Raw genomic sequence first — 27881 nt, 5'->3', positions numbered from 1 at the left:
CAGGCTGGATGGGGCTTGGAGCAACCTGATTTAGTGGAAGGTGTCCCTGGCAGGGGGGTTGGAACAAGATTAGCTTTAGGGTCCCTTCCACAGCTAACAATGCTGTGACTCTCTGATCCTGTAGTCTGCTTTTGTAGCTGCCATCTAAAAACTCTGCTTCAGTCAGTGGAATAAGCAAGCAATGGTTGAGCTGTTACCACAGTGCCACCATTTCTTTGCTCACATGGATTTATTCCCACAAGAAATTGTGATGGCAGTCTACAGAGTTGAGAAAAGACTTTCCATGAACTTACAGGGGAGTTTTTTAGGTTTTGATAAAATGCTACTCTTTGATATGCCTGCCAGGACATGGGTGCTTTTCCTGATTCTGTCATTGCTCCTCTGGCACTGCTCTGTGCTTGAATGTTTCTAATAAATTCCTGTGTTTGTACCTCATGTTACAGCACCGAGAGCAAAATGAAGCCATTCCCATTAGTCAGAATGCCCAGCTAATATATTACCAATAAACCTTGTTTTCAGTAGGTCATGGCTAGTCAATCTGCTCTTCAGCATGTTCTGAGGTTGCTGGCTGTATTTTTAAATCACTGAAGTGTTCCTTTGGAAGAGGACAAATACATCTTTTCAAATCTCCTTCCCCATCTGCATTCACAGTTGGATATGTGCAGCTGTTGTTATCTGGGGAGGAGGGGAAGTGGTCAAGCATCAAACTTTGATTTGTTTGACATGTGCTATGCATTAAGCAACACTTCACCAGTCTCTTTGAAAAGGTGGTATGGTGAGGAACCAGAGAAGCTGAGGCACTGGGAAGATCTGTCATGTGCTTTTTTGCATAAAATATTTTAAACATATAATCTCTTTCCAGAGTGCCTCATCCCTACCTGTCTTCCATAAGGAATAAAAACTCAGATGGGGTTAGCCAAGTGTAATTTACCATTTTTCTAGAGATGAAGCTGGATTAAGGAGAGGAATGCATAATCCTAGCTGGTAACAACAGTGTAGGTGACAGGAAATGTTAATAAAAGGCAATAAAATGCCTACCTGCAACTTGGTAATTACCTCAACCTAGAGCAGCGTGTGGTTTAAGAAAACATCACCAGATCCTATTACATTTTTCTGTGCTTCACAGAAGCCTCTGCAGGTCATATTTCTCTTTCCTGCTCACTCCCTGCAGCCTGTTGCAGCTCACACTGTGAAGCTATTTTTCATGCTCAGTAGCATGGAAACGGAAGGGAGAGAGATGAGCTATCACCTGGAGGATCTTTGCAGGGGTTACACGTGGATCTGATGAAGGGCCAGGGGAGATGGTGCAGATAACATTTCATCTTTCTGCACTACATCCCAGGGACTACGGTTTGCTCTAGCTTGCTTCCCTCTGATTGTGTGGGATGTGAGAGGGACAAATAAACCACAGGTGTTAATACCATGCTGCCATGGATGTTAATCCTATTCTGGCTCCACATATGAGCTTTCCAGGCTTGTATGCTCAGTGGTAATCACACCAAAAGTAAATACTGAGCATGTACATGCCCCTTTTCCTCTGCCCCTCTGTCCAAGGGGAAGCCATATTCTCAAGTCCTCCTGCCTGTTGTATCTAGATCTGAGTTTTGAAGCAGGTTGTGGTGGCCTTGCTAGCCTAAAAAAAATAATTAGAGGTCTGGATCAGCCCTGTTTGAACACTGCTGACTCTGTCAGCTGATATCAGGAGCTGCTGGTAGTTTTCAGATCATCTCTGCAGAGGAAACAGTTTTGGTTTGCAGACCTTATTACTGCTTCTCCTTGGAGTGTACATTCATTTCCAGTCTGGTTCTGTTTTTTTTGTTTCTTTCCCTGTATCTCACACCTGCTCTCAAATTGTGATTGTCTCGAAGTTGAAGTGTGTGTCTGTATGCTCCTTCACTTTCTTGGGGGTTCTTTGCTTTTCCCCAGGATCAGTGCTGTGTGGTACCTGGAATTTGCTTCTCTGCCTGCTACAGATCAAGCGGACTTCTTTTCTCTATGCCTGAAGAGTAACCACTAATAATTGTCAATCCCAGCAGAAAGTTGGAGAAAGGAACATATGGCCAAGTTCTGTGAAATTCTCCAGGCTAAAGTCTCCAGACATCAAAATCAATTTAATTTGTCTGTCTAAATGTTTTTACTCCAAGTTGAGTAATGATGTGTTCCTTGAAGATGAACAAATTGGGTAGAAAGAGGCAGGAGCCCTCCTCTGGATCTAAGATATCTCTGTGTTGTCAGTTGTGTAACAATTCCTGTAAAGCAGTGAAAAATTTGCTCTGGCACAGAAGAGATGAGAGAGCTGACATTGAAATAATTGGTAGGTCCAGGTGGTTATACTGCAGATATCTGGGCAGGCATAACTTGTCTCTGGGGTTTGACCCTCTGGCTCATCATCCCCATGGCCATTCCCTGGTTGGGGACTGGAGTGGGGAAAAGGCAGCTCAGCCCACCTCATCCCACCTGACTGCACCCTACATCCGATGATGAGGCAGCAGAATGGAAAAGCAAATATTCCCACTGTCAAGAAGTCTCTTCAAAGGATATCATCTCACTAAACATGTCTTTCTCATCCATCTGCCCTGTTGCAATTAAAGGGGAATGTGTTTATGATTGTAAGGGAGATGTCACTGTCACAATGCAGGTATGTGAACAAAAGGCTTCTCTCAGATTTTTGTATCAGCTTGAAGAGAACTGAGGGGTCAGTCTCAAAACACTTTAAACAGACAAGCAGAGTAAGAAAAGGAGAAGTGAAATAAAAATGCCTAAGAAAATTCTTCAGAGTGTCACTCAATGAACCACCATTGGTACACCTGGTAGCTGTAATCCAAAAAGTTACAGTTCTGCAGGAAGGACACCTGGAGATGCTCAGATGCCAAGTTTCAGCAAAGTCCTGAATGTGTAGGCTCCAACAAAGAAGAATTTGATGCAGTATCTTGTTTCCTTAGAAACTGTGCAAGGTGGACTGGAAGTAATCATAACCCCTGCATCATACCTTGTCAGGGGACAAAGGTGTATTAAATCATTCTTTTTGGTTGAAACATTTATTTGTTAGGAATATCTCCCATGGAAATAACTGGAAGTTTGGACTAAAGTATCGCAACTACTTTAAAAAGTATTATGTAAAATTCTATTTACAAATTTCTATTCTGTAAATTCTATTATGTAAAATTTCTATTTACAAATATTTTGGATTGTCTTTCAAAAATTATAAGATTTTTTTGCTTTTATAGCATCTGAAATGGAGAACACATATGCAGAGGTACATGAAAGATGAAACGAATCACCATACTGCACACCAAGGCAATGGTGCCTGTCAAACATGTCACCAAGCAAGATTTTTCTAACTTTAGAACAAAATCATACAGAAAAAGTAAACCTCATAAGGTATTAGCTATATTAAAATGAAGAGTGCAGTAACAAGGGCAATCATACTGATGAAATATGAGAATTATGCTTCAAATATGTGAGTTTTGACTTATATTTTAGTATGTTTAAATAATATGCAAACTGGTAGTTGGCAATGGATAGTGCTACCATCTTCCCAAGACCCAGTAAATTGATTTGCTTATAAATCTGATAAGTTCAAACTAAAAATACACAATTAGTTTTCTGGCTCATGTTACTGCATGTATTTTAAAAAGACAGATATCAAAAATAATAAATTAGAGGGAGAGTTTTTTAATATGATTTCAAGTTTCATTGTAAAGCTTTGTTTGGAATTAAGATGGATTTTTAGAATTTCTAAGGAGGGTAGGCATCTAACGTAGCACTGTTTGATCCTAACCCCACTCAAAAACCTTTAAATGCTTTAGAAGTTGTATTTAATTTTGTGTTTTTAGGTAGTGATGTGTAAGTGTCTTGGGACATATTTCAGGAAAAGATGGAATGGGGAGTGTGGATAAACAAATATAAGCAGAGACCTGAGAAAGCTGAACACTAAGGAAGCAAGGAGTAGGGTGAGGCTGTTATTTTAGTGTAGGGAAGAGCAAGGGACATGAAACTTCTCACATGACTTGAAAAAAACCCAAACCAAGCATAAAAATTAATACAAATCCATGAAACTTTGAGGGCCTGTTTGGGGGTGTTTGGAATGGAGAAATCTTGCTTTCTGGATGTCTCTTGGTTTTTGCATAGATGTCTTTTGTGTCAGTGAGCCATGTGTTTCCACTTTTCTAAAAGGGAGTCGGTGTGGAGCAGTGGCATGACAACATGGCAAAGCCATGGAGATCCCCCCATAACTGATGTGTTTATTGAGGAAAGGGGGACAGGAAGCTGGGAGTGCCTGAGCCCAAAGGTATTGGTAAGAGATGCTTAACCACTTTCTCTTGGTTCAGCTGCTTAACCATGTGGAACCTCCCCCTGGCTGCCAGCATAACCATATCCTCCTGCTTTTGCCTAAAATGATGGTATCTAATAGGTTTTTAAGTTAGTTACTTAAATGCTTTTATCCCAGACTGTTGGGGTCCACTGAGAGGTCACACAAGGGAATATGAAATTGCATGAAGTCCGTGGAATCAGACCTGATCTCAGAGGAGATATTGCTGAGCAGGAGCAGAAAGAATGGAGGTTGCTGCCCATGTTCACTCAAATTCTCAGGTGAAGTGATGTGCCTGAGGTCGCCTGGGGGCTTTGGCAGCACTAAGGTCCAGTCTCACATCATCCTGGGTAGGTTCTTCCCTTCTCTGGTTCATCCTCTGGCTGCCCAAGCTGGGCCTGTTTGTCTGCTTCTTTAGCTGCAAAAGAGAAATGATGGTATTTAGCTGTATTTTGTTAAGTCCTTTGCAATGTGATGAGAAAACATCTTTTGAGTGTCCCAGATAAATGGGGCTTTATTAGGAAAGGGCAAAGACAAAATGAATGAAAAAGGTGCTTGGGACAAGCTGACGACTGAAGTACCTCTGGTGATTATTTTTTTGCATCTCTTACCATCTCACTAACAAGGATAGGAGTGGGCTGAGAATCTTGATAAGAAAATGATCTTGACACTGTAGTCAGGGTTCAGTTTTCCATTATCTTAGATAGTGGATCACCTTGAATTTTTCATATGACCAAGGCATCAAGTACATTTGGAACTCATTGTTGAAGCTACGTAGAAAATGAAGCACAGGAATTAACAATGTGAGCACTTAAACAATGAATCTAGTACCTTGGGAGAACAGTGTCATTCTAGTTGGAAATTTGTGCTCAAGGGAATGCTTAAACCTGATGTCAGTATATAAACTGGTAGAGACTTACTTGCATTTTCAATTTTTAAGCAATTCAATGTCTTTGATTCAAACCAAATACCCTAAGTGAAATGCACAGATCATCCGAGGATATTTAACTTTTTCTATTGTGAATAATGTTGGAGTTGTCTCTCCAGAGTTAAAGTTGAAGGGATGCTGCAAGTCAGGTTTAGTTCAGCATGACCAGATCAGCACGAGGGATTAGAGAGATGGTTCTGTGGGATTCTGGAGCTCTGACAAACAGCTGAGGAGGCTGTGAGTAACAGCCACATGTGCACGAGCTGTAAGCCAGATTCTCTGCTGCGATGCCACAGCCCCTCTGAGCCATCTGACAGTGTAATGGAGCTGAAAAGTGGCTGTGTAATGCATCCCTATCTCCTGCTCCTCAGCTGTGGGGATGTTCCCAGCTGCACAGTGCTGGCATTCCTGGCACTCTCAGAGCTGAGGCTCAGACCCCAGGATAAGGGCTCTCTCTGGATTTACAATGGGACTCTGCTGAGGAGGGTTGGAAGTGTTTTTACCAGTATATTCCCACTGACCTGTTCCAAGTATACTGGGACAAATTTGCTTCTGAAAAGGGAGTCATTATTAATGCCCTTTGAATAGGTAGCCCAGAGAGAGAAGCTGTAGCTGAAAGTTTGCCCTCAGCACTTGTTCTTCAGCCAAAATAATGCTATATTTAACTTATGAGCTGAAGAGTTCACTGCCTATGAACACCCTACAAACCACTCACTGATTTAGCCTTTCATTCCAGTACTGGGTTGACTTATCAGCCCTGATGGGTTTCTTCAACTGGCACTCTGCAAGATGAAGGGTGGGATTTTTCCATGCTGACAGAGGATCACAGTTTTTTTATCCCTTATGAGAATCACCATACCCACTTCACTGTGTTGGGGGATTTCCCCTTTCACAGTGAAAGAGGAAAAAATTTAATGTGAAGAACTTGGGTCTACACAAAGCTAGAATTTCTCATGAGAGACCACGAAAATAGTTTCAGGGTTTTTTTCCCAATCAGAACCCAAATGACTGTCACAACTTGCCTTGTGAAATACTAAAGTAGGTACATCACTGTTTGTTATGTTTTTTCTTAAAATGGGACCATGTAGTCAATGTTGCTGACCCTGGAGAAACCTCAGCCTCACAGAGGTGCGTGCTGTGATTTTTCCTTTTGACTCACCAGTCAGAAGTGAAAAAGGCAGTGGGTGAATGATGTTAAAATGCACTGGCTATCTGCTAGAATCTGGTCTGTGGGGTGGGTACTCATGGTGTCCTCCCAGGGAATCTGCTTAGAAGATCAGCTTTCCCTTGTTTTGTGATATTTGTGATATTTTCTTTCCAAATTTCTGACCAGGAGTTCAAACCTTAATGGTACAAGTGACCAAGATACCACAGTTTGAAGAGCTGCTCTTTTCAGGCGGTGTTGCTCAGAGTGTTAATCTCTATTAATATTGAAATTTGGCTGAGTTGATGCTTGATGGCTCAACACTGAGTCAGTGTGCCAAGCAAACCCACCTCTGCAGGTGGTTTGGGCACTTTTCTGCAGGTGAACCTTCCCTGTGAATGTGCTATGATCAAATGTCCCCCCATGTCCAGTTCCTTGTCCCCGTTTCCCTGTCCTGCTCTGTCTGGCATCAGGGCTGCTGCCACACTGAGCCAGGATCTGCTGCTGCCCCAGCCTCTCTGTCCCACGGTTGCCACAGCCACTGTCCGTCCCCCCTCTCAGGTTTGTGCTGAGACTGAGATAAAGTGACCTGGCTGATGACATCCAGAAGCACTTGGATGGCTCTGCAAAGCTTTCCTGGGTGTGTTGCTTCTGCAGCTCTCCCTGCATGCAGCCAGCATGGATTCAAGGGGTCTTCTCTGTCTGTTCTTGGTCCTAACACAACTTACTGTGTATTAGTACAGTTGGAAGAAACTACTGCTCTTAATCCAGTTTTGAGCACCACTAGGACAAAAAGATGCATTTTTATTTTGTTTGCAGTATAGGGACAGGGGCAATTTTTCCTGAAGAGGGGGATGTATTAAGTTCAGTGACTGGACTAGGATCAGTGCAGAGTTTACTGTGGCACCAGAAAAAAACCATCCTTGACTTGCTTGCTTATGGGTAAATCATGGAAATCTATTTAGAGATCTAAATAGCATCTACTTATCTTTTTCTTCATTAAATAGATGTTGTGGGTTTTTTTAAATGCTGTGTTCTATTGCAAAGTGAAAGTTCAGAGCTATGGTTATCATGTCCTATATTGAGCTCATGCCCTGTGATTAAGGCAAATGTCTGGACAAATGAAGAAACATGTATATCTGGGGGAAATAGCTGTTAGGAGCATAAATACCTGGCCAGTGGTGCAGAGATTTCCTCCAGATGCTTCTGCTTTCCCCCCACCTGATCCCCCTTTCTTTTGATTCTGTTATTCACAGTGGTCTCCAGAGAAGAAGTTAAACCTCTCAGGGAACCGACTCCTTTTACAATCAGGATACCAGACTTCAATAATTATCTGCAAATCCAGGGGCCATCCAGTGAGTTATGTGAGCTAAGACAATTGGAAAGTGTACAGGAGAACTAATAAATAACAGGATGAGCCTGAGGCATTGCACAGGATAAAAATAACAGGTAATTATCACTTGAAAGATTTTTACAGTCTCTTCATTATTTGAATATAATTAACTGAGAGAGGCAAAATATTGCAGCCTGGTAAGGTGAATCTCTGCCTTAAGAAAGGGGCCGTGCTCTTTGCTTGGGAAAACTGTTCGGTGGAATTAAGGCTATACAATTTTTTGTATATAGATTGAATAAAAAGGGAAATACAAGAAATTGAAGGTGAAGTGTCCCTTGGCAAGGTCTGGCTTATTGATATCTGCTTTTGCTGGCGTATATGTGTAACTCAGCTGAGTGAATACAATATTGTTCTTGGCTTTGCTTTATGGATTGCTATGTCACAATGGTTTAAGACCATTTTTGGTTATGAGAAAAGACATAACCCTTTTTATACATACATTAACTTCTCCCTGTTATCCAAAGCTGTAATTTCTCTGCAAGATCCCCAAGCCATGGGTGAGGGCAGGTTTATTCACTGGGGAGAGCTGTGCATCCTCAGAGCAGCGATGGGGACCTGCCCATTTCTTGGACTCCTGAGCTGCAGCGGGAGCCCTTCGCACTTGCTGAGGACTTGCCTGAATTCAGCGTCCTTTCCCCATGGGAGAGGCACAAACAGGTGAAAACCACGTTTGACTGCAAGTCAGCTCCACAAGGTCCTTGGTCCGGACTGAACCAGTGCATTTCACAGCTATCGTTTAACGCCTCTAATCTGATTGCCTTTAGCCTGTTCGTTCGCAGTCAAGTGGATGTTTAAAGGCATTCCCCGGGGTCCTCACACTCATCTTCATCCTCACTATTGTATTTGCCTTTTAGGTTTAAGGGAGCAAAGAGTGTAAATGGCCGTCTGCTATGGAGAACTCCAGACAATGCTGTATTTCTTTGGATTTGCCACGATCTCCCTGCCGCAAAAACAACAGAAAAAGAGCCCGAGTAGAGGAGGGAAGAAGGAAACCTCCCCTCCCGCGAGGTGCATGGATTAATGTGCCGTGGGAATTGCTTCCCGGGACAGGCTGTGACTTCAGAGGGTGGCACTTGCGGAGGTCGCAAAGGCTGCGGCCGGGGGTCGTGGGAGAAAACAGCAGGGAAGAGGGTGGAGGCTCTTGCTGCGGCTGCCTCCACCCCTTTTAGGCAAACTTTCCAGCGGGAAGGGAGGAGAAAGATTTAAGATCAATAGCTGCAATGCTTAACTCCGTCATAAAGAAGCCGGGACGGGGGATTTTAGCGCAGGGTTTGAAACTGCATGGGTGCCGGTGGGCGTGTTTGGGGTGTTTGTGGAGAGGTGTCATCGCTTGCTCCTGTCGTGACTTGGCTTTTTTCCACTGAGGCACGGCACGAATGCGGCATAAAGCCGGGAAAGTGCCTGTGATGAGGGAACGGGGGGGCGAGGGAGTCAGCGAGCATCTTCCGAGCCCGCGGGGCCAGGGATGCGGTACAGCCCCGGACCCTCTCCCGGGGGTTCAGCTCCTCCGCCTTCGTTCGTGTATTTGCTCATCTGCGAAGATAAGCAGGGGAAGAGGAAAGATGGCCAGCGAGGGGAGAAAAATAAATCAACTGCTATTTTTCATCTTTGACAAAGTAATTAAGATTCGTTCGTCTGCTCCACGGGCCGCTGAGGCTCGGTTTGCGGGCAGCCCTTCCCCCGAGGGGGAGGCACCGCTCGCAGGGGTCCCCAGGGGCTCCTCCGGGGAAGGGAGGGGCTGTCTTCCCGTCTTTTGGAAAAAGTGCGACCCCCGCCCTGGAGCAGCCGCCTTCCCTCCCAGCTATTCCCTTTGGGAAGAAAACCGGGATCCCTCCAGGCACAAGGGTCTCACGTCGAGGGTGGGTGACTTCCCCAGAGCCCCGAGGGAGGGGTGGGCGGTGTCTGGTGGGAGCTGCAGACAGGTGCTGTTCCTTAATCCCTTGGTACGCCATGTGGGCTGGGAGGGTGGTTCGCCTGCGGGACAGGCGTTCGGGAGGGACGGTGAGAAGGAGCTCAGAAAAATCATTTGAATGACCCTGACGGCTGCTAGTTGGGGCGCTAAACCCCCATATTGGAGGGATTTGATTTGGTTTTCAAAGGAACCGTAAATCCAAACTCGGAGTTTGGACCAAAGCAGGTGTTTCCATCCCAAACCGCGTGTGAGAAGGCGGGGGCGGTGGGGAGCTGGGCTGTGCGGCCCCGAGGGCCGGCCACGGACGAGGAGGACAAAGGAGAATGTTTGCCAACCGAGCCGTGTTTCTGCGTGGGTCTCCCTCTTGACCAAGAATGGATCCTTGGCTCCGGTGCTCAGCGAGAGCCTCTGGCCGTGCCCCTCCGAGGGCTTTCCCCGGGGTACAGGGGAAAGAGGGGTGCTCTTGCCTTTTCAGAAAGTAAAGGAGATCGATTCCCTTTTCCAGGGGTGAAACTTCGATTTCACGTTTCAATGCTGATGGAGAAAGCAAAAATAGAGCTTGGAGAAGAACGAGAAGAGTGACTTTTCCGATTTTTGAGAAAACAAAATCAGTCAACCCAGTGACTCTAGAAGACGTTTAGGGGTCTTCCCGACCAAAATACCTCTTAGACTACTGCCTTGTCGCTTTTAATTCGGCCCGTGCCTTTAGAGGCATTAACGTAAACTGGAGGTCAGCATAGCTGAGCTAACAACAGATCGCTCTGCGTTTGGAGGATGCCTCGAGAAGGGAACACTGCAAAACACCACCAGATTCTCCCCCTCCCCGCTAATGCCAGCTTCTGTGACCGCCCCTCGATTTCTAAATAGACCCGCGGAGAGTACATGGAATCACAGAAAGGCTTGGCTTGGAAGGGATCTTAAAGTTCATCCAGTTCCGCTCCACTCCTGCCGTGGGCCGGGACACCTCCCTCGAGACCAGCCTGCTGTTCTGCATGACAGAGCAGAGGCAGAAAAGTGACTTTAAAGATAGGAACGTACAACAATCTACAGACAGTGTGTGTGAAAGTGTGTGCGTGTAGAAATACCTATATGTGCGTACTGTAATTATACACCTATGGCACAGGGAACCCCCACGCTCGAAGGAAGATGTGCGAAGCACCACCGCGGGTTAACGACAGCTGTGCTGCAAACGTGCTCTGCCGCTCTGCTGGGAGGCAAAAGCATTTTTCAGCTGCGAGACTGACTGATCTTTTCGGCGAAAACCGATTTTCGCCGTTCTGCTTTGCTGGCCCCTCGCTCCTCGGCTTTCGTGGGGCTGTCAATAATTCCGGCGAGTGAGTTTCAGCTGCCACCGCAGTGCCGAGGTGTGATGGAGGGAGCCGGGGCCGCAGCCGGGCGCTGCGGGCAGCTCGGCCGCCTGGGCTGGAACAAAGCTGCCCTGTCCCTGCCGGGGGTGGCCGCTCCTGCTGGCACCGCGCAGCCCGCGGCTCTGCAGCGCTGTCCGGGCTACCGCGGATTTTTTATTCACTTCGTCCGCCGAAACAAACGCTCGTAACCCGTAAAAGCAAGGACGCCGAAGAAACGCGTGTGGTGCTGGCGAGTTCAGCCCCCGCCTCCCCTCCCTTCCCCTCCCCTGCATAGGCGCACGCTCTACTCTGCTTACGCTAAAATGTGAAATATTCTCCGAAGAAGCTGACACCAGCAGGGTCTATGCGGATGAACAGCGTCTCTGACGCTGAAACGACTGGGAAGGTTGCGTAGGGAGCATCCCGATTTGCCAATGCGCTTTTTATTTTTTTTTGTCAGCGTGAACAAAATTATCTTGTGCTCAAGAAATCTTTGAGAAAGCCCCTCAAGTAGCAAATCACACCTACGAGAGGTGATTAGGTGTGAATTACTTCGTTGCAAAAACGATTCTCAGTTAACACCTGACTTTTAATGAGGAATAGTTTCCCCCCCAATAATCAAACATAAACGCCTTCATGGGTGAGGGAACAACACCAGCAACTTCAGGGCTGTTGCCGTCATCTTTGCTCCCACTTGACTGCTCTTCGGACAGTTCTGATGAAAGAGAAGTTTGCTTTATTGTGTGTATCGTTTAATTGGAGTTTCCCCCATGAGGCACAGTAAAAATAGAAGATATAATGCAATTTTCTGCAACGAGACCAAGAAAGACGCAATTTAAATGTGTTTGTGTACTTTACACATAGTGGACTTCTCACTCCGTGCATGGGAATGTGGTTAGATACAAAATTGATCATCTCTATATTTTTATTTTTATATCCACGTATATGGATATATAAAATGATAACGTACATAAACAAGCTGTTATAATATCTGATCTGCGAATTGCAGAAATGCAGATTTTTAAAAAAGGGAGCTGGATCACACTACAATAAGAGGGAGGAGGAAGAGGAGTAGAAATGGAAGGTTTCTCCTCATTTCTCTCTTGCCTTGGGTGCAGGAGTACGTGTTTCTCACATGTTCCCTCTAATTATCAGCAAGAAAGTTCTTCCGTGCCCCGGCTGGCTGCGGTTTAGTAATCAGCCCCCATATGAGTCACAGGGAACACGCAATGCCACTGCCGCGTGAGTGACAGCCAGCCGGCGCTCCGGCTTCTCGGTGTCCCTTTAAAATCTGAAACCAAGGGTAATGATTTATCAAACTCTTATTATCAAGAAAATGTCACACGAAGGGCACCTTGCTATGCACTGACGCAAACTCAGTCTTTCCCAAGGAAGTATAGAAAGCTTTGCTCTGAACTGGGAAAATCCAGTCTGTCAATTGCCTGTGCCGCTGTTTTTACCTCTATCGGCTCGATCTGTGGCTATTTAAGACATGGTAAGTGCTTGATTTCTTCTCTTCCATACCCAGAAGGGCTGGAGGAGCAGAGCGGTGGCGGAGGGGGAGCTGTCCGCGGTGCTGCCGGCGGAGCCAGCGCGGAGCCTCCCGCGGACGGGGTAGGGATGCTGCGGGGGAGGGGGCGAGCACGGGGAAAGCGGTGGTACCCCAAAACGCACTCATTTAGTGACCGAGTCCTTTACCCCTGGTGCCGGGAGAGTGGGATTACGATGGAGAGAAAACTTGTGGCGGAAATGGTGACGGGGGATTTTGTGAAACACTCTGAAAAAAGAAAGTGTATTTGTAAAGCTAACATTAAACTGATGGGAAGGTAGGGTTTGCCTGCAGGTTGCTTAATGTATAAAAAGAAGATACATTTTAAACTGTAGTTTTAAGCTGGAGGGAAAGGTAGAGGTGAGTGTGGGAGTGTCTTCAGAAACCTATTTAATGATTAGGGGACGCTTAAATAAAATCTTTAGCATTGTGTGAGTCGGAAACACAAGAAAAAGAATAGGAGAAAGCTACTGTTAGTGGCGTTAATCTCTCTGTGGCAGTGCGGTTATATTTTGGGGGTTTTTTTGCATTTCGCTGTCTTGCTGATGGGCTTTGAAGCATGGCAGCCAGCTCAGAAATGTTCACCAACACTATTTCACTTGTTTTTTAACATCCCCGGCTGCCTACAGGGCAGCTTGTCTCCTGCTCATATATGTTAAAAAAAAAAAAAAGTCGATGTGCATTGTTGAATGACAGAAAGGAAATGGGGCGTAAAATTAAAGAATCTTTCTACACTGGTGATAGGGAAGGGAGCATCCTACAGTCGTGATGTGAAATCTAACGAGGTCTGGCGGCGCAGTGCTGTAGAAACACTTATTTAAACTTGAATTACGGGTTTGCAGATGCTGGTGTTGTTATTTGTTTGAGGTTTGTTGTTGGGTTTTTTTTTTTGGGGGGTGGGGGGGAGTGGGTTTTTTTTGTGTACCGTACTCTTTTTTCCCCCAGAGTATTAACGCTGAATGGGAGGGCAAGCAGGCGAGCCGTGGCTCCTCGAAATTCTGCAACACTCCTGTATCTCGGTTTTCTGGCGCATGCGTTTCCTGCACGAGGACAAAAATTCGTAGAATCACTGCAGCGCCAACAGTTTTTTTCTCTTCTTCTTCTTTTGGTAAAATATGTGACGTTCTCATTTTAGGATTACGCCAGTCAAAGGGATATGAGCAAGCAGCCTGTGAACAAACCTGAAGCGGTGGCTCCCGGACCCAATGAAGGTGCGGGAGTTGTAAGAATCAGCCCCGAAAATGAGCCGCAGAACGCCCCTCCGCAAGCCCCCGCCGCGACGGTCAGGCTTTCCCGGTCACTCTCTAACGACAGCAAAACCGTTCCCTCCGAAGAAGCGAAACCAAGCGATTTTGAGAGGACCAAAGTCGGGATCTGCAAGCTCAGCAGCACCCCGGTGCAAGCCAACTCCACCCTCCGGAGGGAATCTGTGGAAACCTTTCCCTGCAAGCCTAGCCCCGGGGCAGGGATCGCCGGGCAAGCTGCTATCCCTCATTGCAAAATTCCCGCTTTGCAAAGCACAGACGGGGACGCTACCCTAAGCCTTGGTAAGAGCACGCTGGAGCAAAACAACGCCAAGGGCGCCTGGGTGACCTTGAGCCAGAGTACCGTGGTGCTGGGCACAGATGGCAACGCTTCTGTTCTTCCTGGCAGAGTGGAGGGGGTGAGTTGTCCCCTTACAGGTTTTCTTTCCCCCGCTTCAGCTCGTGGGAGGTCTTTGCCACTCAGCACCGATTTGGGGTGGAAGTTCTAAAATCAGGTGCAGATGAGTCGGGGATGGGGCTGTGCCGCGGGGAGGAGGGAAGGAAGAAGGGGAGAGAGGATCTTAGACCCAGTGCTGTAGTGCTGGCGAGTGCTAATTATGTAACAGCGGTACAAATGAGCATTCTGTGTAATTCCAGTTGGTTCCCGAGCCGTGCCTGTAGGTGTACCCCGGCCCTGACCCGCCGTGCGCGGGTGCGCACGTCCTTACACCTCCCAGCCTGAGGTCTGGTCCTGTCCCCAGCGTCAGCCGTGAAGGGTGCCTGGCCCTTCCCCCTCCTCAGGCTTGTCCGCCCGCCCAAACCCCCGGGGACTGCGTGCCTCGGACCCTGTAACCAAAACCAGGCCGAAATAAATCAGCCCAGTGCCGTCAGAGGTCCCCGGGAGGGGGATGCCGCCGGTGGGTGCGTGGCCGGGAAGGTGCCGCTTCCCGCTCCCGACGCTGTCCCCGTCCTCCTGCCTATCTGCATTTTCTCTGGGAGCGGGCTGGTGGCGGTGGGGGCTGTTCCTTCGGTAAAAGCGGTTTCGCCTGGATGTGCTGGGAACCGCGGTCGGTCCTGACCCTGCCGAGGGCACCGAGGGCTTCCATCCCCAGGGGAGGCGATCTCCCTTGCAGCGGGGGATCAGGAGCCGGGCTACCCCGAGCGCTCTGTGGAGGGCCATGATTTAAATCCCTCTTTCGTGGTTTTTTTTTTTTTTTTTTTTTTTTTTGGTAAAGGAGAGGCCTGGCAGCGGCGGCTGCAGGGGAGAGGGCCGGGAGGGTCTCCCTGCCCGGCCGCTGCTCGCCAGCTCTCCCTCCAGTGAAGCCGGCAGCACCGCCGTGCTTGTTTGCTAAAGTGGCTGGTTTCCCATCTCTCTCTCTTCCCCCCTCCTTTTTTTCCCCCCTTTTAGGAAGACGATGTGGGGGATGAAAATAAAGCCCGAGGGAACTGGTCTAGCAAGCTGGATTTCATCCTCTCCATGGTGGGTTATGCAGTGGGGCTGGGCAATGTCTGGAGGTTCCCGTACCTGGCCTTTAAGAATGGGGGAGGTATGATGGCTTTTTCCTGTCTCTCTACTTGCAGTACCGTACGGGTCTGAGCCCGTCCCTGCCTTTTTGGCGGGGACAAACACGAGGGGAGCGGGGGCCGGCGGCATCCTATTGCCCGGCAGCCAGCCCCGGGCTGAGCCGAGGTGTGGGGGCATCTTCAGACCGTCAGACACTTGGTGAAACATCTGCCTGGGTTGTTGGGGTTTTTTGTTTTTTTTTTTTTTCTGGTTGGTTGAGGTTTTTGCGTTCGTTTTGGTTTTGGGTTTTTTGTTTTGTATTGTTTTGGTGGTGGGTTGTTTTGTTTTGGTTTTTTTTTGTTTTTTGTTTCTTTTTTTTTTTTGATGGTCCCCTCTTGAAAGCAGGAAAGCCCTGGCGAGATGTCCTTAAAAGGGAGCGCTTTCCTTAAAAACACCTGCAATTGGCGCTGGCGGGAGAGGGAGGAAAATGAAGAGGCGTGTTGATCACAGAGGCAGGGCTCCGGACGCTTCAGTTACACACAGTCGGGTCTGAATCCGCAATCGGTGCGATGGGGAAAGAGGAGGGACTTTAGAGTCGGGATAGTGACAAGAGGACGTTTGACCCCCAGTCGAGACATTCCGCTATTTCGTGAGGTTTGAGGAAATTGTTTCAATGATCCGATTGAGAAATATTCGTTTGAAATAGAGTGAATGTCGATCAGTTGAATAGAGGCGAGGAGAAGTTGGAAGAGGGGTTATGCTGTTAATAGTTTAAAAGAGGAAGAAGAAGAAGAGGTTTATTTGCATGGGTTCTCCTACCGGAGACCCTTCTTGAAACGGAGAACCGGTGGATGATACTGGATTCAGACCCTTGCTGCTGTAAACCGCTTCCCTCTTCGAAAGGGCTCTCAGCAGAGGATAGTGGTGCTGTGATCATCGAAAACAGTCGTGTAGAGCCCGTAAGAGCCGTTTTCTGTGAGGGAAGAGGCAATTTTAAAGATTTATTTTAAATTGTGAGCTTTTTTTTTTACCCTTTTCATTTTACGTGTAAAAACTTTCAAGTGGGAGGTGTTAAATACTGATTTAGCAATATGAGTATTTAATGTCTGTAGCAAACGCTGGAAATGTAGAAAACTGCCACCCATCTTCTCCCCCACCCCCCTTCCTCCTGCCCGTCGAGGCTGGAGGCACCGGGAATCGGTAACAAACCGAAAAATTTTAGTAGAAAAATGTCTTGACGAAGTTGTCCCCAGTATCACGGGGTGATTCAGGTTGCTCTCTCTTCTCTCCCCCCTGCCCCCCAAGGTGCGTTTCTCATCCCCTATTTGATGATGTTGGCTCTAGCTGGGATCCCCATTTTCTTCCTGGAAGTCTCCCTGGGGCAGTTTGCTAGTCAGGGCCCCGTGTCGGTCTGGAAAGCCATCCCCGCCTTGCAAGGTGAGCGGAGCAGGCTCCGGCCCGGTTTTGGGGAGCATGACCTGCACTCCGTCTCTTGCATGGCTTCAGCCGCCTCCCTGCGCCCCGCTCCGCCGCATGCCACGGGCGCTCCGCGGGCTCCGCCGCTCAGCGCGCAGCTTGCGCGGCCCTTGAGGGGCCGCCCCCGTCCCACAGCGGGGCTGTCCCCGTCCCTGTCCCTGTGCCAGAGGAAGCCCATGCTTTGCAGCCGCCGGGCCCCGCTGCTTCCGCCGCCCCAGGGACTAATGGCTTTTCCTCCTGTCTCCCTGTCTGCCCGCAGGCTGCGGCATCGCCATGCTGATCATCTCGGTTCTGATAGCCATATACTACAATATTATTCTGTGCTACACACTCTTCTACCTTTTCGCCTCCTTTGTACCCGTGCTCCCCTGGGCTTCCTGTAACAACCCCTGGAACACGCCAGACTGTAAAGATAAAACCAAACTTTTGCTAGGTAAGTCGGGACATGCTTATACTCGGCTTTAATTTTTTTTTTTTTTTTTAAATTTGTGGCCATGGTGGTTTTCCAGAGCTTTCTGCAGCTCAGCTGCGCCCCTGGGAGATGCCAGAGGAGACTGCGGATGACCGTGGCCGGGAGAGGTTCCCGGCACGGAGGAACGGTCTCTTCTCAAGTCACTTTGAAGTGATCTGTATCCCCTGGGCACTTCCCCCTACTTTTATTTAAATTTTTCCTCACCAGGGATAAATGAGATTTGTCAATTTAAATACTAAAAAAGTCCTATTTTTTTCCTTCTCTCTCTCTCTTTTTTGTTCCCCCCTCGGAGGAAAACTCTGTGTATGCAAGAAGGCACAGAACAAAATACCACAGCTGGGAGCCTGGGGTGTCTGCTAAAGACGAATTATTTGTCTATAGAAAAGCTTCTCTTTAACGAAAAAACCCAAACCCGTTTCTGCAAATGGCCCCAAACACACAATGACATGAAAACGGAAAAAGCAAACCTAGTGAATGACCTTTGGAAAAAGGTGTTGGCACCTGAACAAAAGTTCAAGAAACTAGGCATGATCTAATGCATTCTTGTCATTTTACAACCAAACTAAAAAGAAAAAAAATCTCTACACTTTATTTTTCTATTTCCCCACCTCATTTCTTCCTAGATTCCTGCATTGTCGGCGACCACCCAAAAATACAAATCAAGAACTCTACTTTCTGTATGAGTGCCTATCCAAACTTAACCATGGTTAACTTCACCAGGGAAGGAAACAAAACGTTTGTCAGTGGGAGTGAAGAATATTTCAAGTAAGATCTTTCTTTGTTTAGAGAAATTATGTTAATCTTTCTGTAAAATCCACTGGGACAGGCAACAAATCACTGCTTGGAAAACCAGAAATACAGTAGTCAAGGGCAGTGAATGATGCTCATTTTTTATGCTTAGGAACGATGAGAGCTGAATTCAAACACTGGATTACTTGTTTTCTGTTCCTGTGGTGCTTAGCACAGCTGGGGTGTTGGCCCATGCCCGGCAGTTTTATCTACTACTGCAATGCAGATAAATAAAATAATACACGGTGAGAATCACTGGAACCTTCTAGAGAAACTGCTGAGGACGCTGAAGCAAAACAAAAATGGAATTTGAGCTGAATTACTGCCTGTGGTTGCTGTCATTATTTCCTGTCCCCTGCCCCCCCCCCCCCCCCCCCCCCCCCCAATTTTTTAAATTTCTTTTTTTTTTTTTCTTATTTTTAGGTACTTTGTATTGAAGATTTCAGCAGGAATTGAATATCCTGGTGAGATTAGATGGCCCTTGGCTCTATCTCTTTTCCTAGCTTGGGTGATTGTTTATGCCTCCCTTGCTAAAGGAATCAAGTCATCAGGAAAAGTAAGAACAATATTTGTGATTGTACACTCACAAGAAAGCAGGGTGCTGTTTTTAGAGACTCACACTCTTGTTTAAGGCTGTGAATTACTGAAAATATTTTCAGTAAATTACTAAGTATTAATTGAAATGCCTTTTTCCTGTCTGTGTTTTCCTTTCTCACCAAAACAGAAACAATTTTTGTGACTTTTTTTCTCTGATCTTCAATAAATTTAAAATGAGCTCTTAAGCTGCACTCAGCAGTGGGATGGCAAAAATGGTACTTTCCAGCCTTCCCTATTCTGTGTGGTGTTCATCAAAATTCAGCAATCATCTCACATTTCACTGGGAACTTGTGATGTAAATCAAGATATTAAGTAACATATTTTAAAATCAGAACTGAACCTTAAAAAAGCTCAGTGTGTGTATGAGGAAAATAAGTAGGTGTTTCCTGGGATAAATATAGTGGAAACGGAGACATGAATTTCCTAGAACTGGTCACAGAGCTCCAGTTCCAAGCCATCCCTTTGCTTCTAGAAGCTGACTTCACCTGTTGGGAGGTCACTTGGCAGTTAACAGAAAGTCCTAGAGACTCAGAGTGCCAGGAGAAAGTTGAGATTTTTTTTCCCCCTTATATTAGTGGGATAAATAAAAATATTTCATGAAAGGTAAGAGACTGGATAATAATGTGGGTTTGGATGTGGCAGTGGATATTTCTCTAAGTGACTCTTACTGGCCAAGAAAAATACTGACTCTGATGTCAGAGACAAAGTTACTGACTCCTTGGTATTAGAGATAGAAATCCTGCATTTATGTAGAGATTAGGTCAGTATATTGACTGCACAGAAATTCATCAGGGCAACTTGTTGAAACACCTCTTGAAACAACAAGAAAAGCTCAAGAAGCAGTTTCAAAAGTCACTTCATCTCAGACCACAGGTTGAGGGAGGTGATTCTCCCTTTCTTTTCCTGTGAGAAGCAACCTGGAATCCTGTGTCCAGCTCTGGAGCCGACAACATAAGAAGGATATAAATCTCTTGGAGCAAGTCCAGAAGAGGCCACAAAAATGCTCAGGGGGCTGGAGCCCCTCTGCTATGGAAACAGGCTGAGAGAGCTGGGGCTGTTCAGTCTGGAGAAGAGAAATGTCCTAGGAGACCTTCTAGCACCTTCCACTCCCTAAAGGGGCCACAAGACAGTTGGAGAGGGGCTTGGGACAAGGACATGGAGTGACAGGACAAGGAAAAATGGTTTCAAACTGGCAAAGGGAAGGTTTAGATTTGATATTATAAAGAAAGTCTTCTCTGTAAAGGTGGTGAGGCCCTGGCACAGGTTGCCCAGAGAAGCTGTGGCTGTCCCATCCCTGGAGATGTCCAAGGCCAGGTTGGGCTGGGTTTGGATCAGCCAGGTCTAGCGGACGGTGTCCCTGCCCATGGCAGGGGTTGGAATGAGATGATCTTTCAGGTCTCTTCCAACCCAAACCATTCTATGGTAGAATCCCACAATCTGTTTTGTTTAAGACCCAGATGCTAATGTGAAAAATATTTGAAATGATTTTGTGTTGAATGTAAAGCTCATAATGGCCATAATCCAACCATTTTATTTGACCACAGAGAGAGCTGTGTTCTAGATAATTATTCAAACATTAAACACACAACCACTGTTGTGTATTTAGACCTTGTGATGATTAGGTCTGTCTAGATAATTTCACAGACTTACCTTTTTTTGAATTTGGACCAGAACTATCATCATGGTGATATGTAGTTATTAAGAGGTACAAAGAGTGACAAGAATTCTTTAGGCTTTTTTTTTTTTTTAGTTAAATACAGAAAAATATAGAAGAAAACTACAGAAATGTAAGTGTTATTGAGTGGCACTTCTCATTTCATTTCCATTGAACTGTGATAGCTCACTCTGGGCAACTATCAAAAGTGGTATTTTTCCTTTAGCTGTAAATTCCTATTGTTCCTCTCCAGACAGAGAGAGGAACCCTCTTCCCTTCTCTGTCTAGAATACCAGCTCTTACCTCTGTTGTTGATGTTATTATTCCTGTTTCCAGCAGCAAGAAGAGCTGTAAAATTTCAAATTTCCTGGGAAATAACCCTGTTGTTTTCTTAGTTTATCCCCTGACTGTTGTCTCTGAGCCTGAGTTGTTGCCTTCTTCAGGCAATGGTGTAGCACTTAGATCTCCCCTCCTCTCTTCTTATCCAATTTAGTCCTTTCAGTAACCTTTTCTCTGCTCTGTGCAGGTTGTGTACTTCACAGCTACATTCCCCTACATAGTTCTCATCATCCTTCTCGTAAGAGGAGTAACTCTACCTGGAGCTGGAGATGGGATCTGGTACTTCATCACACCCAAGTGGGAGAAGCTGATCGATGCTATGGTGGGTTTGCTACTGCACTTAAAGCTGCTGGGGTGAATAAATCATACAGATCTCTTGGGGTCTGCTGCAAGCATTTTCCATGTGCAAAGGCAGCGCTGTCATCTGTGGAAACTTGTTCTTTGTCTTATGTGGGTAAAGTATTGTTTAGGGTCACTGGCAGATAAAACATCAGTATCTGAAGCAGATTTTCCTTCCTGGTTTGTATATTTTGTTTCTGAATGTATTTGAACTGATATGTATCAGACAATATAGTTTTTGTATTTGTGTCTTCCACATACAGCAAGGTTTATATTGTCCTTTTATATGGGCTCAACAAGAACAGTGCTCCTTATCAAATGGGCCTGATGTATTTCCTGGCAGGATTTTGCTTTTAAATATTCTATTGACATCCATCGGTCTAAAGTTCATTTAAAGTAATTAGGTGTTAATCCCCTCACAGCAACATTTAATAGTGTTACTGAACTTTCTAACATTCTTTTCTGAAGCTGATGTTATTTTCTTTCCTACTTAGGTTTGGAAGGATGCTGCCACTCAGATTTTCTTCTCCCTATCTGCAGCATGGGGAGGTCTAATTACCCTCTCTTCATACAACAAATTCCATAATAACTGCTACAGGTGTGTAAGAGGGCAATGTGTTTGTTTCATTAAACAGGTTTGTCCAAAACCAGTTGTCCTTCATCTTGCAGAAATCTGGTTTGTAAGACCCTTATCTCTTGAGTTTTTTATCCTTGTCCTTTTTTTCCCCTCTTGTCTTTTTGTCCTTTTTTTCCTCATCTTTTTTTTCACTTTTCCTTTTTTTTCACTGTTTCCATTCGTTTTCTTTCCTTTTTTATTTGTGTGTGGGTTTTGTTTACATTTAACCCTTCCTGGTTTGGTATATTTTCTCTTCTCCCCAGGTCCTAATCTACTAGTCTCAAAATGAGCATTTTGGCTTATTAAAGTTCCTACTGGCTCCTCAATTTCAGAATCAGGAGGTTGAGGTTGAAGTGCAATCTGGGAAGTGTCAAGAGCTGTGGGCAGTGAAACAGTCACTTGGCAGCCAGCCTCTGCTGAAGGACAGCCCATGTGTAGAGTGGGCTGAAGTTTGCATTGTGAAACATGCAGGACTTTAACTTGCAGCTTCCATATACGTGATTCTTACATCTCCTAAATGTTCTTTCTTTTTGCAATTGCTCCCATCGTGGTTTTACGTGTACAAAGTTATTTCATGCTGCGAAATTTGAAATCACTTTTATTTGAAATCACTGAAAGCAATTTTTGCAAGGAAAAACACCAGTGTATAGCTTTTCATCCAAAAGCCTGCCAGCTAAAATGTCTGCAGATGGAAAACACAAAAGCAAGTGGCATTAGTGGAGAGCTTCCCTGCTATTGTACAGTCTTTAAAGCCAGTCTGGAGCAAACCTTTGCCAATTTCTGCAGCGCCAGAGGTGCTGATTCAGGACAGTCAGCAGCATGCGCAGGGACACACCCAAGAGGATGCTCAAAAACTTTCCCAGATCAAGACTTCAAAGCAAACACTCCTTGGGATTTCCACTGCCATGTCCTATGACTTCCAAGGAGAGAATACAAAATACTTAACTTTAAGAAGAAACATGATCAGAATTTTAAAAAGGAATCTCAAAAACATTTTTACTAGTGCTAGAAAGTAATTTAATACAATTATCCCAAAACATGGATGAAAAGTAATAGTGTTACATAGTCAGCGACTCCCACCCAGCAATCCTTTGGGTCCTATTTGTGAAAATCCTATTCCTGGGCTGTGATTTTTTTTTTGTTGATGAATGAATACAATCAGAATATCAGGGGAAAAAATGGCAGAAGAATCATATTATCTTTCTGTGTTAATTTAAAAATGTTTTGTGGAGTTTGGAAGATGTTAATGAAAATTTTGAAGGGAATACGTGGTAATGAAGTATAAAAATCTTACAGTTCTAATACCAAATACATGCTTTACCTGTGTTAGGGAGAGATATGGGAGACTGAAGTAGAAGTAATTAGAAAAGCTTAGTTACTTCTAATATTTTTAATTTTACAACACAATCTTGAATACTGAAATGAAGCATGACTATTTTCTCCTTCAATTTTTATATTCATTACATTTTAATACTGCAATTGTTCTTTTCAGTTACATGTTAATTTTAAACATAGTAAAAAATCTGTAATTGCAGTAAATTTGCATAAATTGATTTCATAATGAATACCTGCAATACTTCAAACCTATCTAGGTTTTGGAAGAAGGTTAACACATCATGATTCCAAACAGCACATTGTCATTTTTTTCTGTAGACCCAAAGAATTAACAAAATCATTCCTGTTAAGAGATGCTCTGTTGGAAATTCTTGAAGTTTGCCAGCTCAGTGAGGTTCTTTGACAGCTTTTCAGGTTGTATTTCATTCTGTTCCTGACAAATGAATAGCAGTAGGAATAAGCAATTCTAGCCAACATAAAATGCCCAAACATTTAAAGTGAGTGACCTGTTTTTTCTAAAGTTGTAGTGTTTTATGGGGAAGTTCTCTGGACACACATATTGTTAAAAAAATCCTAGCAAGAATGTAATAACTATGGATGGGGTTCATAAGGGTTGGTTTCCTGTCAAGTCTTGACATATCCAGCACAGTAAGACATTCAGCTATAGATTTCTTGAGATTCTGTTGACAATAACAATAATGGAAAAATGTACCAAGGAATCCTCCCTCTACAGATGGAAAGTGTTTGAGTGAGTTCTGCAAGGTACAGAAAGCTTAACCCTGAAATTCTGTGTACAAGAAGGATACAGACAAAAACCATCTTACCTGGACAGCAGTGGTCAGCCCATACCTCAATGGAGAGCAGATGTCCTCATGAGGCAAAGAGTTAAAAAATGTGTTACAAATCATGTCTCCATGACTGCCTCTCGTCTTCAGAGAGGCCAAGAGCAGATGTGCTTGCCCTCCTGCATGGCCTGTGGTTCCTACATGGCACATGAGTGATGGGAGCTTGCAGAGCTGATTACTGGTGGTGCTGTGAAGACTTCTGTGCTCCCTAATCAGCATCCAATGCACCTGATGAGTATAAAAGTGTGCCTTCACCAGCATTCCTACAAGATGTGTGTGCTCATGAGAGACTCCTGAAATATACGTGTGTAAAAATGTGTTCCTTGTGTGTATCCCAACAAGCTTCTTGTGTTTTCTTTGCAGGGACACATTGATAGTCACGTGTACCAACAGTGCCACAAGTATATTTGCAGGCTTTGTCATCTTCTCAGTTATTGGCTTCATGGCAAATGAACTCAAAGTGAATATTGAAGCTGTGGCAGACCAAGGTAGAGCTCACTGGCATTTCATTGCTTAGGCAGGCACCCTGTGGCACTTCCAGCTCTGTTATTAATGCAAACATTGATGTTGGAGGTGGGAATGATGGCTTCAGACTGGTGTGGATCAGTAAATCACATGTGGGCATTTCTGTACTGGAGAAGGTACCCTGGGAAGTGAAGATTTTAGTTAAAGGCTCTTAATCACTTTTTTGGTAAGAGAAGGAAGGAGGTTGAGACTCATTTAACTCATTGTGTAAATGGCTGATGGAGGGTAGGGTGGGATGGTTCCTTCACATAGTCTAAGGGATTATTGGTTTTCTCATTTGTCTCTGATGCTGTTTGTCAAATCCTCTTCAAGGTAAAAGTTATCTCTGGTGGTGGCAATTTTGGATGAGAGGAGGGTGGGAGAAATCTGGTATGAGGGGTGGATTGTGCTTCTGAACTGTGGGGAGCAAGGAGATGTCTCCATGGAGGAGTAAAACATTTCTGAAGAGCTGATTAGAATCTTGGGTAGTGAAGAGAGAAGGTCATTAGTGGGGATATGAAAGGTCTTAATTGGTAGAGCTGAGCACCCCTATGCCAACTAAACCATACCTCTAAGTGCCAGTCATTGCTTGAGCAACTCCAGGGGTGAGGACTCTACCAGCTCCCTGGGCAGCCCACTCCAAAGTTTAAACATCCATTCAGTGAATAAATTCTTCCTGATTTCCAGCCTGAACCTCTCCTGGTGCAGCTTGAGGCTGTGTCCTCTTGTCCTGTCCCTTGTTCCCTGGGAGCAGAGCCCGACTCCACCTGGCTGCACCCTCTTCTCAGGGAGTTGTAGGAGCTTTTAGGAGTAATGTTTACATCAATATTTTTATTTTAGACTCCACCTCCATTCTGGAACAAACAGCACAAGCAGCCCCAAAATCTAAACCACACTGCACTCACCAAAATTATTTGTGAGGAGTTAGAGCCGAAGATGCTGTGCTTGAGTGGAGCTGCAGTGGAAGCTTCAAGGAGATGGAGAGAGGTGGGATGAGGGATGTGACTGTCAGGGATGATGGAGGGAGCACTTGGCTCAGCTGGTACATCTCTCATCCTCAGCACAGGAGGTCAAAAACCCTTCTCTGCTGAGTGCTTACTGGTGGTCTTGGAGTCAGCAGCTAGTGCCAGGCTGGAGCTCTCTGCTCCCAGCTGTTCCAGGGCTGTGGAAACAGCTGTGAGTGCACTTGTCAGAGCCTGTTCAGACCACCCAAAATTATTTCACGAGGGTGAGGCTTTGCTGCACTCCGTGACAGAGGGAAACAAAATTTAGTGAAGTAATAGGAGATGAATTTGCAATACGAAGAGAGTGAAGATTAAGGATAATTTTGGACTGAGGCAGTGCGTTGCATAACCATAGTTAAAAAGCAGACTCAAGAATTGGTGACAAGAACCAGTTCTTGCCATTGCCTCATTTTAATTTTAATTCTAAAGTTGTATTTCTTTCCTCAGCAAAGGAGAAAAAAGCAAAAATGATGATGAAACATAATCTCCCTTCAAGTTTTCAAAACCTTGAATGAAAATGTTAATGGAAATAAGAAGGGGCTTTTCCCTTTTTTCCCTTTTTTTTTTTTCTCCTAAAATATTAATCTGAAAAACATAGAATGTTTTTTTGTTTAGAATCTTCATTTCAGGAAAACCTCATCTATCTGATGAACAATTAAAACACCATGGAGGGAAAGACAGAACAATCTCTTTTTTTTCTACTCTCTGATTAAGAACATAGTGCAGTTGAAAAATGTTAGTAATTTAAAATGAAAGTTCATTTGAACTTTAAAATTTTAACACATATAAAATATGTGGAGTTTTCCGGGCTTTAATAGACTTTTATAAAGAGTTCATACTAACCTAAGTCTCCAAAGATGGAAAGGATGGGAGTCAACCTCCCTGTGACTGCTGTCCTGTGGTTGGATGCTACCAGGCATGTGTTATCTAGGAGAGTTATGAGGGGCTGACATGGAGATGTGTGCATTTTCACATTCCATAATTTAACTTTTCCTAAAAGAGTGATTAATGGGAACTCATTACTCTGAGACTTAATTAAACTTCTATATGCAGGCAGCAAGTGTAAACAGAGCCCCTATCTCCAATAGTCAAGAAAAAAATCTTTAATCAAGAGATTAAAGAGGTGTTTGTAAATAAAATAGTAGTTCTACATGCAAAAAGTAATGTTTTTTGCAGCACATTTTAAAGGCAGCAGCACTTACTGAGTGTTTTTTTACTGTGTTTTAACTCCTGTATTTGACTTTTGTTTAGAAGAAACCCCAAGCACTTCACAAGTTGCCCAAGGAGATGATTTTTATGCTGCTGAAACTGTATTTTTCTCAGTACATGAGCAAGCAGGAGTTTTCTCTTGAACAGAAGCAGCATGTGCAGCTGGAGGAACTGGGCTGGCTACAATGATCTAAATTGAAATGTCCAGGGCACAGTGAGTGGGGAGCCCATTCTCTTGGCATGAGGGCAACGTGGCTCTCATTTGTATCTCACCTAGCAGGAGGCATCTTTCGGAGTGCTTGGAGTGGGCGTTCCTATAGCTGGGATAAGTAGAGAAGGAGTGCCACCTACTGTAATGCTGCCACCACAGCCCTGCAGCCTTCGCTCCCAGGCAAATCCAAGCACTTAGAAAAATACATTTCCTTTAAAGCAAATAGAAATTAAAGCCCAATACATCAAACAACAGCAACAAAACAATGGAAAATTCCTGATTTAGGCTTTAAAAGAGTCCATCTCCTTATTTCTGGTGCTCTGCATTATTTCGGGTTTTCCTGTGGATTTGTTTAGAATCACAGCAGTTATTACCTTCTGTCTGGTGTCAGGTCTGGGCATCTTTTATATTCTCTCCTCATTTAACAGTGAAGCAATGAGTTGAAGAAGAGTATTTGCATTTCCATTCATCCTTGTAGCACTGAGGTGTGGGTGTTTGCCATGGGCTGCTAATTGGCAGGGAAGTGGCAGGAATTTGATCACAGAGCAGGACAGAAACATGGCTGCAGTGCGCAATTCTTGCTAATTTTTTTTGGTTTTAACTTGGATCAGTGTGTTGGTATACTGGTTGAATGTGTGTTCTGCTTGGAAAGTTGGAGTAAATAAGTGATTTGAAATTTGCAGTGTAAATAGAAATTAATCAGGTAAGGCTGAACTCTGTAATGGTTAAGCCTTTCTGTAAATAAGAAATATCGAATCTGATAGCCTTTATTTTTCTTATTTCCAGGTCCTGGGATTGCTTTTGTGGTTTATCCAGAAGCCTTAACTAGGCTGCCCCTCTCTCCCTTCTGGGCTATAATATTCTTTTTGATGCTTCTAACCCTTGGATTAGACACTATGGTAAACTGCTTTTATGTCCCATTCTTTTCCTTTTGATTTCCCTATGTATTTGTTTGGAGGACCATGCAATTAATTGCTATTTCCCATGTGGGCAGTGAGTCATGAAAAAAGAGGAATGAAGTAAGGCCATCAGTGCTGAAATAATTTTTGCAGAGCTTTGGCACTGCCATCCGAGCATTTAACACCTAGGATTCAAAATACTCTCTCTTATCATTTAATATCCAGCTCGACCACTTTGTGTGCACTGAAATGAACCCTTT

General features: G+C 44.8%; 1 protein-coding gene across 3 annotated transcripts in view; it reads left to right on the top strand.

Moving 5' to 3' along the window:
• The first annotated feature begins 12287 nt into the window (after window positions 1-12287).
• The window catches only part of SLC6A5 (solute carrier family 6 member 5), a 33867-nt gene continuing 18273 nt past the window's right edge, over window positions 12288-27881 (top strand). The window contains exons 1-11 of one of the 3 annotated variants that reach the window (XM_048308325.1): window positions 12288-12530; window positions 13720-14247; window positions 15237-15375; window positions 16638-16769; window positions 17068-17241; window positions 17904-18045; window positions 18493-18625; window positions 20847-20981; window positions 21493-21596; window positions 24158-24282; window positions 27509-27621. In XM_048308325.1, coding sequence (XP_048164282.1) covers window positions 12528-12530; window positions 13720-14247; window positions 15237-15375; window positions 16638-16769; window positions 17068-17241; window positions 17904-18045; window positions 18493-18625; window positions 20847-20981; window positions 21493-21596; window positions 24158-24282; window positions 27509-27621 — 1728 coding nt within the window. In that variant the 5' untranslated portion in view covers window positions 12288-12527. Of the gene's footprint in view, window positions 12531-12569; window positions 12650-13719; window positions 14248-15236; window positions 15376-16637; window positions 16770-17067; window positions 17242-17903; window positions 18046-18492; window positions 18626-20846; window positions 20982-21492; window positions 21597-24157; window positions 24283-27508; window positions 27622-27881 lie in introns of those variants that run through there. The other 2 variants (XM_048308326.1, XM_048308327.1) reach the window with 2 other exon arrangements.

This window comes from Corvus hawaiiensis, chromosome 6, assembly GCF_020740725.1.
Source record: "Corvus hawaiiensis isolate bCorHaw1 chromosome 6, bCorHaw1.pri.cur, whole genome shotgun sequence".
NCBI classification, from domain to species: Eukaryota; Metazoa; Chordata; class Aves; order Passeriformes; family Corvidae; genus Corvus; species Corvus hawaiiensis.
This window is presented reverse-complemented; position numbering and strand designations above follow the sequence as displayed.